We start from the raw sequence: 16,150 nt of genomic DNA, 5'->3' as shown, positions 1-16,150 counted from the left end.
CTTACCCAATTTGGTCAATTATGCAATAATGACATCAAACTCATGCTTAACCATCCTTAATCGCCTTAAATCACCTTAAAAGCACTTATAATCACATCATCTCCGCCAAGTCAACAACAATAAGCAAGCACCTCATGTCATAGTTCATGAAAATCAAAAATTATACCATGGAAAAGAAAGAGGAAGAGAAGATAACTAACCTTTCGTTAAGAATCACTTGAAAACTCCTAAGTTTTAATGCACTTTTAGCTTGTCCTTAAGAGTTTTCTCTTTCGCTTTTCATGGAGTTTCGGCCATGGATAGTAAAATATGAGCAAGAGGTTCTCTATGAATCATCATAAATAGGTGGCAATCAAAACCTTTCATGGTAATTCCTCCCATGTCCTTCAGTTGCCCTTTTGCACCTCAATCCTTCCTTTGTTTCTCTTTTCATATAATTGCACCTAACTGTTCTTTTATTACTTTAGTTTAGTCTCAATTAAACCTTAATCACATGTCTTAGGTGATTTAACATTAATCTACTAAATGCTAAATCAAGGTGTTAGCTTAAGGAGCTTCACTTGCTAACTTCTCATCAATAAGGCTTAAACTCATTTAATATTCTTCCAATTTGATTTTCATAACAAAATTGATTTCTATTAAACATCATATCTTATAACTAATAGTTCCTCATTAACAAATTATAGTAATTCCAAACATTCTAGTTATTCTTGATAACATTAATTATCAAGATAACTATAATTGCTAGAACTACCATACAACTCAGCCATGGTGCCTATGCATAATTCCAAACATGCATGACATGCTTCACACCTCTATCATACGACCCACCCATGGCGCCTACGCATAATTCCAAACATGCATGACTTGCTTCACACCTTTATCATACAACCCACCCATAGCGCCTATGCATCACTTGTTCTTTTAGTGAAAAAGAATGATCACACTTGGAGATTTTGCATTGATTATAGGCAGCTAAATACAATCACAGTAAAGGATAAATATCCCATACCTATCGTAGATGACTTATTGCATGAGTTAACCCATGCCAATATTTCTCCAAAATTTGATCTTAGATCTGGTTATCATTAAATTGGAATCTTTCCCCCTGTTATACCAAAAACAACATTTAGGACGCACTATGGACACTTTTAATTTAAGGTCATGCCATTTGGCTTGACTAATGCACTTGCCATATTCCAGTCCTTGATGAATGACCTATTTGCATCTTACCTAAGAAATTTTATTCTAGTTTTCTTTGATGACATTCTTGTTTATAGCCCCTCTTTAGAATCACACATTGCTCGTTTAGAATATGTTTTTCAAATACTTAGAGCTCATAAATTTTTTTTGGCAAGTTGAGTGTTCCTTCTGTTCCACATCCATAAAGTACTTAGGTTATATTATTAGTGATAAGGGAGTCTCAACAGATCCTAAAAAGATAGAGGCAATGATGAATTGGCCCACCCCAACCTCTCTAAAGTCCCTTAGAGGCTTTCTAGGGTTAACAGGTTATTACAAAAAGTTCATTAGAGGATATAGTGTAATTAATAAAGACCTCATTGACCTGCTTAGGAAAGATGCATTCCATTGGTCACCAATTTCAAACTTTGCATCTCAAAAGTTCAAAATCACACGTTCTTCCCCTCCCACATTAGCCTTACCTGATTTCTCCATCCCTTTTACCATTGAGACTGATGCTAGCAATTTGGGCCTAGGAGTTGTGCTTATGCAACACAATAAGCCATTAGCTTATTTGAGTAAACCGTTGAATGCTAAGCACTTAGGTCTATCTATTTATGAGTTATTAGCAATGAATATGGTTGTAAAGCAATGGAGACATTATTTGGAGCATGACACCTTTATAATCAAAACTGATCATTCTAGTCTTGCCCACTTGTTATACCAGAGGCTGCATAATTATGTTCAGCAAAAGGGCATTACTTGCCTATCTTGCGTTGTCATACACCATTCAATATAAAAAAAGGTGTTTAGAATAAGGTGGCTGATGCCCTCTCCAGATATGCATTGCCACCTTCTTCACGTCCTCTTATGTCAAATGACACTACTGTTAGTCTAGCACTTTGTGCTATAACTTCTATGTGATTACAAGAATTGATCAATAGTTATAAGAATGACACCTTTGCTGCTGATTTGTTGAAACTTTTATCTGTCTCTCCTACTGTGAAGCCCTTATTTGCATTTACTGGGGTATGTTGTTGTACAAAGCTAGAGTATATGTTGGCAGTACTACTTCTCTCAGATTCCAAATTCTTGGGGCCTTTCATAACTTTGTTGTGGGTGGGCACTCTGGCATCAGGGGTACCTATTCTAGAACTAAGCAGTATTTTTACTGGCCTAGACTTATTGATGATGTTAAGAAATGGGTTTCTCAGTGTGATACTTGCCAGCATTGTTATAGCCGCTTCCAATACTGACTTAAGCCTAGCTTCACATTTCAGTGGATTTTATTGAAGGCTTGCCAAAATCCCTTAATAAAAACACAATTTTGGTTATGTATAGGTTCAGTAAGTAAGCTCATTTTATACCTCTTGCTCATCCTTATACTGCTTCTAAAGTTACTAATCTATTTCTTGATAAATGTGTTTAAGCTACATGGTTTGCCTCAAACTATAATATCTGATGATGATAAAGTGTTCACTAGTTTATTTTGGAGGGAGCTTTTAACTCTTTAGGCACCAAGCTCCATTCAGTTCTACCTATCACCCACAGATAGATGGACAGACTGAAAGACTCAACAGGTGCCTGAAGACCTATCTCAGATGTACGTGCTCCTCCAAGCGCTCAACCTAGTGTTCTTAGGTAAGCCTAGCAGGATGGTGGTACAACACCACACATCATTCCTCTCTCAAGATGTCACCTTTCACAGTGCTTTATGGTTTTGACCCACCCATACTACCCTAGCTCAGTCCTGGTTTTTCTCATTCTACTAATGTAGAAGATTTTTCTATTGGACAGGTAACGCATGTCTTAACTATTGAGAACAACTCTTTTGAATGCCCCAAACCATATGAAGTAGTTTGCAAATTCCAAGAGGACTGAGAGAACCTTTGTTGTTGGTGACTAGGTTTTCCTCAAACTTCAGCCTTATAGGCAGTCCTTTGTGGCCTTTAGGAAGAACTTGAAGTTATCTGCCAAGTTTTATGGCCCCTTTCAGATTATTGAGAAACTTGGGCAAGTAGCTTACAAATTGTATTTGCCATCATCTTCCTTGATTCATCCAGTATTCATGTCTCTCAGTCTAAGAAGTCAGTCTCTTCTCCATAGTTAGCTCAACCTACTTTGCCACAATTGTCAGATGCTGGAGTTCCAGCTACTGAACCTTAGCAGGTCCTTTCTTCCAGAATCATTTTTAGAAATAATCTACAAGTGCCACATGTGTTGATTCTTTGGAAGAATCTGTCCCCTACTGACTCCACTTGGGAGGATGTATCTTTCATTAGCAAACAATTTTCCACCTTTAATCTTGAGCACAATTGGTCTCAATTTGGGTGGGGGGAGGGGGTAATTATTAAGATAATATGTAGTAGAAACTTGATTGTAATAAAATAGGACTTGATTGCATATTAGGGATTTAATTAAGTATATTATTGTTTTGGGTTACAACTATCTCAGCGATGACTGTATTCTTATGTAGCAATTAGTGCTGATGTGTGTACCGCGTGTGCTAGGTATATATATGATGTAAACAACCCAATTAGGATTAATCAATGAATTATATATTCTCTCTCTCTCCCCCTATTTCTTATACTCTCTCTAAGCCCTCTCATTCTCTCTTCTCCCTTCGATCCAAATCCCTAATTCCCCAATCTGTTAGATCAGACGCTCTCTGAATCTGACAATTTCAAACTGCTCTTAATTGAACAATTTGAATGATTTCAAATTTAGATAGAAAGTTGAGGACTTTTATTTTAGATGACATCATTATAAGGGTTATTTTAGGCTTTTTTTTTTTTATACATGAGAGGTCCAATGGACCGAAATAACATTGTAGACTACACAACATAAAGTAGCTCTGCCTTTTAAATAGCATTCACGGAATTTTTTGTAACCTTTGAAATAGTGAAATTTGAAGTCAAGACCTCTCACTTTCTATATTTTCTCCAAGAGATAGGAAGAATTATTTTAATTGATAACTTGATATTTACATGCTTTTACAATAAATCCGACAAACTAAAATTAAAAATTAATTTGATTTCCTGTAATTATGAAAAAATCATAGCCACACCAAAATTCAACAATAATGGGTCTCAAAAAATAAGAAAAGAAATCACCAATCATGCATTGGATTATGATACCCTGTAAAAGGAACTAAATCAAAACAAATATATTTTGCTTGCCACTTCCAGTATCACATTTAACAAACCACAAAACAAAAAATACTGATAATAATAACCCATTAAACAACTAAAAGCGCCAAAACATAATCCTCCTTAACCAGAAAATTGCAATTTTCCTTGATTCAGCCACAGCAAAGCAGTCTTAGATTTGCCCCTACAGAACTTGCAAGTGTTGATATACACTATTGTTACTGCTATCAGAAAATGAAGTAGGAAGCTCTTTCTGCACAACCCCAGATGGTGAATAAACTGCAGTTGCTTGAGGAGTACTACAATAATCACCATTCTCAATCTCAGCCACAGGAGATAATTGATTAGCTACAGAACTTAGTTGTAGCACTTCTGCTAGAGGACCTCCTGGTGTAGCAGCCTCTGTCCAAGAAGCAGGAGCCAAAGCCATTGGTTTTGTACAACATTCACCAATTTGATCTGATTCAATTAGGCCTAAACCCATTTGGATCTGACCCATCTCCTCATTCATGGAGCTGATGCTTCCATCTATTGATAAACTTAGCGCCGCATTCAAAAGCTTCCCATTTGAGGAAACAGAAGAATTTCTGTTTCTGCAATTTGCACTTGGGTCATTTAATACTCCATGAGAGAATTTGTCATCGAAAAACAAAGTAGACTGATTATTACTTTGTTGATCTTCTCCTCTACTAAAATTTCCGAAGGGATTCAAATTCAAAGCTTGTTCTTGGTAATCTGGATTCAGAACAGAGTCACTGGATAATCCAATTTCTGTATTCTGCCATTGTTGATCACCTGGCCCTTTTACTACCCAATTCATACTCCTTCAAAATACAATTAAAAAAAAAAAATCCACCATCAAATATAAACAGAATATCTTCAACACACTAGACTCCTTGCCTTGCAAGAGCTAAACTTACTGTTCCATCAAGGCTTGCCATTCAATAAATTTCAAAGTACAACCAGCAAAATAGTATAAAGTACTTAATAATCAACTTAAACCAACCTGGGTTCCTTGAAAGATGAAGCAAAGGCCACAGAAGTATCAAAGTTTGCAACTTTGCAATTGGGGTTATCAAGAAAAACAGGGGCCTGAAGATATGGCTGTGCAAGAGTATCATCAAACTCGGAAACAACACCATTGTTATTATTAGAAGCAGATTCTGCGGAAGTATAACGGATCTTCTTGTTATTAGTGGTGTTGGTATTAGAAAGGAGTTCCACAGGCTTTCTTGAACGGGGACGACCTCTGTGCATATGACGCTCACAATACTTTTGGTCAGGCGCTACATCTCTTGAACACCTCCATTTCTTCCCATCTGTTCGCTTGCACCGCCCTGGCTCTAGATCTGCCCCATTTGTAAACTTCAGATTCAGACCACTGCCCACTGCACACCCACAAGGAAAAAAGAAATCAATACCCATTTGGCCAAAATTAACAAAAACACAAAATAAAAGAAGAAAAAGTAGAGTAATTAATTTACATAAATGGTGGGAAGCAACAGTTGGGTCTAAAGGAAAATTTCTTGAAGTGGGGATGAGAAGATGTGGAGGAACAGGAACAGAAGCCATCATGTACTTATATATCATAGCTTGTCTTTCAAGCTCTTTCCACTGTGCATTTGTAAAAGGAAATCCCAAAGATGCTGCCATTCCTCCTGTAATTTTACAGCAACACCATGTCAGTCAATCAACTTTCTTTGTCTCACTCTCGCTAAGGACTAATTTTTTAAGAAATAATTAAAGAAAAAGAAAAAATTTTCTACCAGCGGATTCAGATTTGAAAGCAGCAAAAGGCTGCAGAGACCTTAACCCACCTGCAACACTGCTACTAATAACTGCACAATGACCTCTATCAGTATCACTATGTCCTCCTCCAATATTATCATTGGAGGAGATGAAGCACCGCCTGTTTTTGATCCTTGTGGGACCAATATCACCAAACCCACTTGATGGGAATGGACGGTAGGGATTATTATCATTATGATCAACAAACATCATATTACTAAAAGGAAAAGATTGAGTATGCTGTTGGTTTTGTAGTTGTAGTTTCACACCCAAATCATCAAAAGCACTATCGAAACTCTCTTTGGCTGCCTTGTCTAAAACGCTAAATCCATCTATAGTCATAATGAAATAGCTTTCTAAAATTGAGAAACTGTCTTTCCCATAAGAGAAAAAAAGAATAAACAGCTTACCCCAACTTGCTGTTTGCTTGAATCTGCAAGAAGAAATATATGCTTATGGGCCTTTTCTTAAAGAAACCAGACCGCCATATTGAGACCCATATCTATCAATAGACTTATCGGATACTCTTCTTCTCTATTTCTTCCTGTAGGATTAAGAGACAGTGTGGGGTTGATGTGGGATTTTATGATATAGGAATGGGTTGCCGCCATTGTTGGGCATTTTTACTTTGCCTCCATGCTTCCAACATTCGCATCATAGTTGGTAATCGACAAATTAGTAAAAGCGAGTCTTATCTTTTCGTCTCGCTCCTTTATTATCGTTATTATTATTAGTTCTTTTATGACTTGCTGTATTTATATTTGTTATATTCTCATTTTTGTTATTTATTTATTTTTTTTCATTTATATAATTAAAATATAAATTTTATTTAGATGGTAATAAATATAGTAATTTTTATATATAACAAAATATGTTTTAGTTATATATCAATTTTTACTACAATTTCTTTTAGTAAATAAATATATTTTAACAATAGAATGATAAACTAATTTAGTAAATCAAATTAAATATTTATAAATAATAATAATTTTTATTTTTACTTTTTTTACGGAATCAAAATCATGAAATCATTTAAAAAATTTATTAATAAAATTATATTCCTTAATAGAAAAGAATATGATTTGAATTAAATAAGATATCAATATAATTAATCTAATTCGAAATGTTTAGAAATAATATTTTTTTTATCTTATTTTTTGGCCAATCAAATTAGAGTGCAATTTGTAATTAAAGAAATTTAACCATATCCTTTTTAAATCAAAATCTTAATTATCTAGATATACTTATTGAAAATAAATGTGAAAAAAATAAAAATTTTCAAATGCCTCACATTTACACATATTCATTTAAAATAATAATGTTGAAGATAAATTATAATAATAGTAAATAAAAATAAAAATAATATAATAATAATAAATTACTCAAATTATTAAATTATTATTAATAATTTATATAATAATATAATGAAATAAAATATAATTAGAAATAATAAAATGATAATAGCAAAATTTTAAGTTTTCAAATACTTAATTATCTATATGTATTTATCTATTTAAAAAAAATTAAAAAAATATTCAATCAAATTATAGAGATATTATATATATTTTTATCTTAAAATTTTTTAATTGACTATGACTAAATTTATTTTAAAGTATCTTAAATTTTATTGAAAATAATATAGAAAATCTCATTATTTCTCTTGATTTTTAATTTTATATACAGTATAAATTATTATTATTATAGCGGCATCTATCGTTTTCTTCTGCATGTAAAGCTATGTACACTGTACTAACCCATCATCTTTGATTTTCATACTTTATTTTGGAAAACAACAAGCACAATTTGGACACTCTATTATTATTATTATTTAATAATTATTTAATTTGCCCATCAATTTGTTTGCCATGTATTACCAGAAATTGGACTTTTTTAATTAATTTTAAATTTTGAACAGAAACTGTTCTTGGATGAAATTAGTTTGATATATTTTATAATTGGTGAATGCATGTGAAAGATAAGTAATAAGAAAATGAGTGGTCCCTTTTCTCTAGGTTTAGACAAAGTGACTAATTTAATAATCTAGTCAACACACATCTTCCAATTAAAGAATTCAGCCAATTTTGAAATTTTGTATTAAAATTGATCCAAAAACTCAATTTCAATGCAAATTATGCATCACTATCGTTTCTACAAATAATTTTGTTGAATTTTGTTTGATATATGAATGTATTATATACGCCAGGTCTATCATATGTAATTAATCACTGTGGTTCCATGACTACTGTCTCAACGCATGTATTCACTCATAACTATTGTTCCAATGCATGTATTCACTTATATATTTTAGTATGAATAATTTTATAATATATATTTTTTTAATATATTAGACACTTTAATTTATAAAAATTATTTTATTGAACAAACGAATTTATAAAATTAGATCGATTAAATGTTTATTGAATAGTTAAAAATTGTAAAAATCACTATTTTAAATATTATATTAATCATATATCAAATGTCAAAAATGTAAAAAAAAAAAACTATTATTACTGTTATTGAGAAGTATATAATATTATAAAAGTTTATAATATCAGTGAGACGATAGATTTCTCCCAAAATTTGAAACACCCTTAATTATATTGGGTAAAATTTTTTGGCCCGTCATTATTACATATAATAGATAAAATATTGTTATATCATACGGTACCCTCTAGCAACAACGGCCTTTTTGAAAAGTAAGAGGCAAAATTTTTGTTTCCTTTGGTTGGTGGGCTGTGTTTTAGCACGCATTTAATGCCAACTTCTGAGTAGGGAGGAGCTAGTATCAATTGCGAGAGAGCCGACTTGATCCAAAAAAAAAAAAAAGTCCATAGGTTTGGTACGATGTAATTAATTATATAATGAAATAAAGATTATATTACATAATTAATTATATTATTTAGTTAGATTTATTTTGAATAATGTAATATAATTGAGATTATATATGTAATTTTCTTTACTTAATTTGATGCCAAATATATAAATTGTTCCTGAACTTTGCGGAGAACCATTTATGCATCTCTTGTTAAGTTTTTGCATTAGTTAAGCACCTCTCTAATCTAGCATAAATGCGTGCTTTTTGAATATGCTAAATAGGATAAGTAATTCAAGGTAGAACCTGTTTTAATTTCTAGATCAGCACTTAGAAAAAAAATTAAATTATTTATGTTTCATAAATTGTAATTCAGCCTTAATTATTTCATGTTCTTAAAAATGTATTAATTTGACCAAGACTGCTTAATAATAATTCAATGGACAATTAAAGATTTACCTCATTATATGGTATATCTAGATTAAGTATTTAATCAGACGGCTAAAGAGGGTCAGCTTGTAATTTTATGATCCTTTCGTATTTTCACTGTATCATAGTTTAGTTAGCAAATAGCTAAAGTTGCGACCCTAAATGTCCTATTTATAATTTTGGTATGTTTGATGGTAAATATTTTCTGTTCAAACAATAAAATATAAAATTTTTTCTAACACTAAATTTATAATTTTTTTTAAAAAATTTCTCTTACAACTTCTGGCAATCCTTATCACTCCAAACCGGACCCATTAAGTATCTTTTCTTAGAATCCAAGTGTCACCTTCTTCAATTATTCAAATCTAAAAAGTTGCAGAAAAAATGACCGAAACTAGCACAAAATGTGAAATTTAACATGATAAATTCTTAATTTTGACACCTTAATTTTAGCGTAATTTATTTTATAAAATTAACTTTTGAATTAATTTAGGATATAAATTTTAAGTTTATGATAATTTATCTATTTTTTTATGAAGAATAATAAAATATTAATTTTTTTACTTTTGTTTTTACTTCTTTTAATCTTTAATTTTTAATTTTTTTAAAATATAAATTGTTTCACTAAAATTTATATATACTAAATTCAACAAAAGCTGATGCTGATAAATTTATATATATACTAAATCTTTAATTTTTTTTAAATATGAATTCTTTCTAGTTTATTGCATGACATCTTGGCTTTGATGCTAATAAATATTGGCCAATTTAATAAATAACTTGATTAGTAAACTTTGAGATTATATATAATTTGATGACAAAACATCAATATTGGTTACTAAAGTTTTCTATCAAATTTACTAATTTGGAAAACAAAAATTCAGTAATTAATTTTTTGTGATCAAATTATGAAATAAAATCAAATTTTAGTGTTTCAATATCATTTATCCTTAATTTTTAAAAGTTAATTTTGCATTTAATATCCAATTAAAAGATATTCATGCAGATATCTCCTGACATTGCTATTTCCAAAAGGCATTCTGTCTAATCTAAAAAGCAGTAAAAAAAAAAAAACATCAAAATCCACTGAAAAGCTACAAACTGCAGCACAGCAAGAACACCCACGCAAACCTCCATTTTAGAGGATTCAAGAATCAACCCCCAGATGGAATTTGAAGAACCAACATGCTAATTTATATCCATCAATGACCATTACCATGTCATTGCTATGTCCATATTGTGTTCTCATCTCTTTTTCCCTTTTATTAGTCTCCTGTCTCTCCTTGCCTCCTAAATCTGCAATTTATCTTCTGCAGTTCCGTGACAGTCTTCCTCTACATTCTCAACACCTCTTGCCATGGAATCATTCAACTTCTTCTTCTTCTCCTTGTCAGTGGCCGGGAGTTTCATGCTATTCCACCAAAAGCTTTCAAGTCAAGGCCTTGAATCTTTCAGGGTTTGGTTTATCTGGAATCTTGAACAATTCCATTTCCCATCTCTGCCTCCATAAGCATTTGGTCTCTCTTGACCTCAGTGGCAACAATTTCACTGGTTTTGTTCCTAAGCAACTTGGAAATTGTGGCCAACTTAATACTATTCTTCTAAATGACAATGGGTTTGAAGGTGCAATGCCTCCTCAGCTTTTTCAATCAAAGCAGCTTTTAAAGTTGGACCTGGGTTATAATTTCCTCTCTGGTAATATTCCTCCTGAGGTAAGCTTTTGTACCAATCTTGAATATTTAGGGTTTTATAACAATTATTTGAGTGGTGAGGTTCCAAATGAGGTATTTACTTTACCAAATCTCAAGTTTCTGTATCTGAACACAAATAACTTAACTGGGTCATTACCAGATTTATCACCTTATTGCGCAATTTCAGATTTTTGGATTCATGAGAATGCCTTTTTTGGATCTTTGCCTAGTTCTATTAGTAATTGCCAAAACCTTACTACATTTATAGCATCTCAAAACAATTTTGAAGGGATAATTGGACCAGAGATTTTCAATGGCCTTTTGCAACTTCAGATTCTTTATCTTGATCGAAACAAACTTGAAGGGGAAATTCCTGAAACTATGTGGGCTCTTGAAAATTTACAAGAGCTTGTTCTTTCAGGAAACAAGCTCAATGGTACCATATCTGAGAGGATAGCTCAGTGCAATAACCTAATGGTTATTGCTCTTTCTGGTAATAATCTAGTTGGTTCAATTCCTAAATCAATTGGAAGACTCGAGTATCTTAACAGTCTAATTCTCTTTGATAACAAGCTTGATGGTTCTCTGCCTCCTGAGCTTGGAAATTGCAGTTCACTTACTGAAATTAGGATTCAGAATAACTTAATTGGTGGGAGCATTCCTCCTGAAATTTGTAACCTTGAAAATCTTGAGGTTCTTTTTATGTTCAATAATCGTGTTGGAGGCCATATTCCTTGGCAGATAGGGAAAATGACTAACCTTGTCCAATTAGCCTTGTATAATAACAATTTGACTGGTAGAATCCCTTCTGCAATTACCCATTTGAAGAAACTCAACTTTCTATCATTAGCTCATAATAACCTTGCTGGAGAGGTACCTTCTGATCTTGGGAAAGATTGTCCCAGTTTTGAAAAACTGGATCTAACAGGGAACCAACTTTATGGACCAATTCCTTCTACTATATGTAATGGCAATAATCTTTCAGTTTTGGCCATTGGAGACAATAGATTCAATGGGAGTTTTCCAACTTGGATTGGAAAATGTTTATCCCTCAGGAGGGTTATTCTTAGTAATAATCTTCTTGAAGGAAGTATACCAGCTGATTTGGAAAGGAACTATGGTGTTTCATTTCTAGAAGTCAACAGAAATTTGCTTGAAGGGGAAATACCATTAGTACTTGGTTTCTGGAGTAACCTATCAATGATTGATTTTTCAGAAAATAGGCTATCTGGTTTTATACCTCCTGAGCTTGGAAAGCTTGCAAATCTTCAAATCTTAAGAGTTTCTTCTAATAAATTAACAGGGAGAATTCCGCCTGACTTAGGAAATTGCAGAAAGTTAATTAAGCTTGATCTAAGTAAGAATAATCTCTTAGGGAAAATTCCTCCGGAGATCACTTCATTGATAAAGTTGCAAAGCCTTCTCCTTACAGAGAATAACCTTACTGGAGCAATTCCTGACTTTTTCTCTTCCCTTCAAAGTCTTTTCGAGTTGCAGCTTTCTAACAATATGCTTGAAGGTCCTATTCCTTGTAGTTTGAGTAAGCTTAACCATTTTAGTTCAGTTCTCAATTTGAGCTATAACAAGCTCTCTGGTAAAATCCCAGGATGCCTAAGCAATCTAGACAAGTTACAGATTCTTGATATTTCAAGTAATAATTTATCTGGTGAGATACCAACAGAACTGAATAATATGATCTCCCTTTACTTTGTAAACATTTCATTCAATCAACTCTCCGGCAAACTCCCATCTTCATGGATGAGAATAATGGTCTCATATCCGGGGTCTTTTGTTGGAAATCCAGAACTTTGTCTGCTAGGTAATGATGCAAGATACTGCGAAGTTAGAGAAGGCCATACACGAAGACATATATTGGCTGGTGTAGTTGTTGGGGTTGTTGTTTCTGTGTCATTGCTTTGTGCTGTGATATACATTCTAGTTGTTCAAGGCTTTCAACAGAAATATTACCGTGATCAATCACTTCTTCGTGAATGCCAATCGATAACTGAAGATTTACCAGAAGATTTGAAGTTTGAAGATATAATGCGCGCTACTGAAGGCTGGAGTGATAAGTATGTAATTGGGAGAGGCAAGCATGGGACAGTTTACCGAACAGAATCTATAAACTCTAGAAAGAATTGGGCTGTCAAAAAGGTGAATTTATCTGAAATGAACTTCTGCCTTGAAATGAGAACCTTGAGCTTAGTTAGGCACCGGAATGTAGTTAGAATGGCAGGTTACTGTATCAAAGATGGATATGGACTCATTGTGACCGAGTACATGCCTGGTGGGACACTTTTTGATGTGTTGCACCGACAAGAACCACGGTCAGTTTTGGATTGGGACACTAGATATCGCATTGCTTTTGGAATTGCTCAAGCCCTTGCTTATCTTCACCATGACTGCGTGCCCCAAATCATTCATAGAGATGTCAAATCAGATAACATTTTGATAGATTCTGAAATGGAGCCAAAGATTGGAGATTTTGGGATGGCAAAATTGCTCCTTGGTTCTGATTCTAGCTCAACAAGGTCTTTAATCGTCGGAACATTGGGTTACATGGCACCAGGTGTGCTGCATTTATCATACTATACTATTATTCTTTTACTTCATGATAAATTTATCGACTTCTGAAGTACTTTCTTATTCCCATTTCAGAAAATGCATATGCCATTCGATTGACAGAGAAAGTTGATGTGTACAGCTACGGAGTAATTTTGCTTGAGCTTCTCTGTAGAAAATTGCCCGTAGACCCCAACTTTGAAGAAGGTGAGGATATTGTGTCCTGGACAAGGAAGAAGCTGGAAGAGAATGATAAGTACATTTGCTTTCTGGATCAGGAAATCAGTTCCTGGGAAAGAGATGAGCAACGAAAAGCTTTGAAACTGCTAGAACTGGGACTTGAATGCACTGAACCGATAGCTGATGCTAGACCCTCTATGAGAGATGTTGTGGTTTCACTTATCAAGTTGAACAATTAACATGAGAGAAGTGTATATATAAGAATTGCGACTCTTCCTTCGATGAGAAGTTCAGTTGCCACCTAATTACCCATACACCATAACCACAGTGAACTATCATTATTACTACTGTCTTTTTTTTTTTTTTTTTCAGAGAAAAGAAAGTAATACCCTTGTTTGTTTCTTCGTTACTATTTGAATATTATTTGATTAGAAAATTATATATTTGTTTTTATAGTTTGCTAAAATTAACTATTTTATCTCTCTATTTTGAAAAGACTATTTTTATTTACATAGTAATTTGGTGCTGTTATATGCTATTGTCTTTACGTCTAATTTTTCAACTTTATAGTATAAAGTCAGAAAAAGGTCAACTATTTTGAAAAAGCTGGATTACTTTCATTTTCATATTTTGGTACGATTATACGTTATTGTCCTTTCGTTTTTTTATTTTTTTGTCGATTTTACACTATAAGTCAGAAGAAAGGTCAACGATTTTATAGTATCCAATAAACCTAACTTTAATATATTTCTCTTCCAATTTATTAGATGTCAGCTTCGTAAGATAAGCGAGACATCACAAAATCTTAACATGTTTAAGACTCGGTGTTTTACTGGTCCATATCTCATAAAGAGTAGTAGAGACCGATCTGGAAGGAACTCCATTAAGGATGTGACTCGGTGTTTTACCAATTATTTCTTTACATTCGCGACACCGATGATTATGGAAATAGTGAGTCTCATAATATCTAATTGGGAAAACAGAATGCATATGTCATCGACATAGATTTTCACGACTATAATATCAGGTGCTTTGTTTTTAATAAATAGTGTAGTATCCACCTTTCTTCTAGAAAAATCATTTTCTAACAAAAACTTACATAATCTTTCATATCAAACTCTGGGTGTTTGTTTTAAACCATAAAGTGCTTTAGTAAATTTGTAAACATGGTTTGATTTATCATAAAACTTCAAAACCAGGTGGTTATTCTACATACACTTCTTACACTTTTCACATCAATTTGATATAACATAAAGTTTTTAAAACATGCAAATGCACAAAAGCATTCTAATAGCCTCAATTCTAGCAATCGGAGCAAAGGTCTCATCAAAATTGATTCCCTCTTCTTGGTTGTAACCTTGAGCCACTAACCTTGCTTTTTTTTTTTTTCTCACAACATTACCTTGTTCATCAAGCTTATTTCTAAACACCTATTTTGTTCCAACAACAGAATGGTTTTTAGGTCTAGAAACAAGTTTCCAAACTTGGTTTATCTCAAACTGATTTTGAGCATCTTCTAAATTCTTAGGTTCTAATTGAGAAACGAAAGCAACATTATCAAAAATCTCTTAAGTTGAGCTCTAGTCATCATCCTTTCTGAAGGGTTGTCTGTGATATCCTTCTTGAGGATGATACTTTTAGAATCGCCACTCTTTGGTAATTCAAAATTCTCATTTTCTGTTTCTAGCATTTGACTTTCAGTTGCATTTTGATCTTCATGTTCATATTTTGGTCCAGCTTGATTATCAACATTCTGCTCACTTTTTGGCTGTTCTAATTGTTCTGACTGTTCATTCTGCTTGATTGAAATCTACAACATCATCATTTTCTAAAATGCCACTAAAAGAATATCCTAAGATAGAGAGAGAAGAAAAAAAAAATATTTTTGTGCTTATAAAAGAATATTTTCTCTATCCTACAAAATATCCAAAGATACTAACCACTAAAAAAAATCTTCAATAATCTTCATAGTGTTCAAAGAATCTTGGATTTGTAGGAACTTGTCTTCTTTAGCAATTTCCATATAAAACAAATTCTGCATAAGTTAATATTAGCACATATAAAAATATTAAATTTATTTATTTCGCATAATCATCAAAATCTAAAGATAAAATTGATCCTTGAGCCAACAATTTCAATTGTGGAGAAGGGATGACTAATTTTGCCTATGAGAATGTTAAATTTATATTGTTAAACATTTTATTTAAAGGTTAATAATCTTCATGAGAATTCATATTCTATTTGTCATAACTTGAACAAATATTGCTATTGAAGATCTTATTAACTCATGTTTAAATTAAAGAATGTGTTTTGCTGGTAGTTAAATTTTTGCAAGAAAATAATTAGTTTAGGAAACA

General features: G+C 32.6%; 2 protein-coding genes across 3 annotated transcripts; one reads left to right on the top strand and one right to left on the bottom strand.

Annotated features, from left to right (window-relative positions):
- Positions 1-4,279: 4,279 nt before the first annotated feature.
- Positions 4,280-6,522, bottom strand: GRF7 (growth-regulating factor 7). Of its 2 annotated transcripts, none has more exons than XM_012231223.4 (4): positions 6,098-6,522; positions 5,816-5,989; positions 5,338-5,719; positions 4,280-5,155 (listed from the first exon to the last, which is right to left on the bottom strand). In XM_012231223.4, the coding sequence occupies exons 1-4, from the start codon at positions 6,459-6,461 to the stop codon at positions 4,516-4,518; spliced, it is 1,560 nt and encodes a 519-aa protein (XP_012086613.2). In that variant the 5' UTR covers positions 6,462-6,522; the 3' UTR covers positions 4,280-4,515. The 2 variants fall into 2 exon arrangements, with proteins under 2 accessions (XP_012086613.2, XP_012086689.2); XM_012231299.4 differs by having other exon boundaries at positions 6,149-6,522.
- Positions 6,523-10,400: 3,878 nt separating this feature from the next.
- Positions 10,401-14,259, top strand: LOC105645772 (uncharacterized). The gene is made up of 2 exons (XM_012231498.4): positions 10,401-13,620; positions 13,710-14,259. Exons 1-2 carry the CDS (start codon positions 10,566-10,568, stop codon positions 14,030-14,032), a joined length of 3,378 nt encoding a protein of 1,125 aa, XP_012086888.1. The 5' UTR covers positions 10,401-10,565; the 3' UTR covers positions 14,033-14,259.
- The last annotated feature ends 1,891 nt before the right edge of the window (positions 14,260-16,150 follow it).

Source organism: Jatropha curcas, chromosome 5 (genome assembly GCF_041381405.1).
Source record: "Jatropha curcas cultivar XTBG-Jc1 chromosome 5, XTBG_Jcur_1.0, whole genome shotgun sequence".
NCBI classification, from domain to species: domain Eukaryota; kingdom Viridiplantae; phylum Streptophyta; class Magnoliopsida; order Malpighiales; family Euphorbiaceae; genus Jatropha; species Jatropha curcas.
Note: the sequence above shows the minus strand (reverse complement) of the source record. Positions and strands in the feature narration are given on the sequence as shown.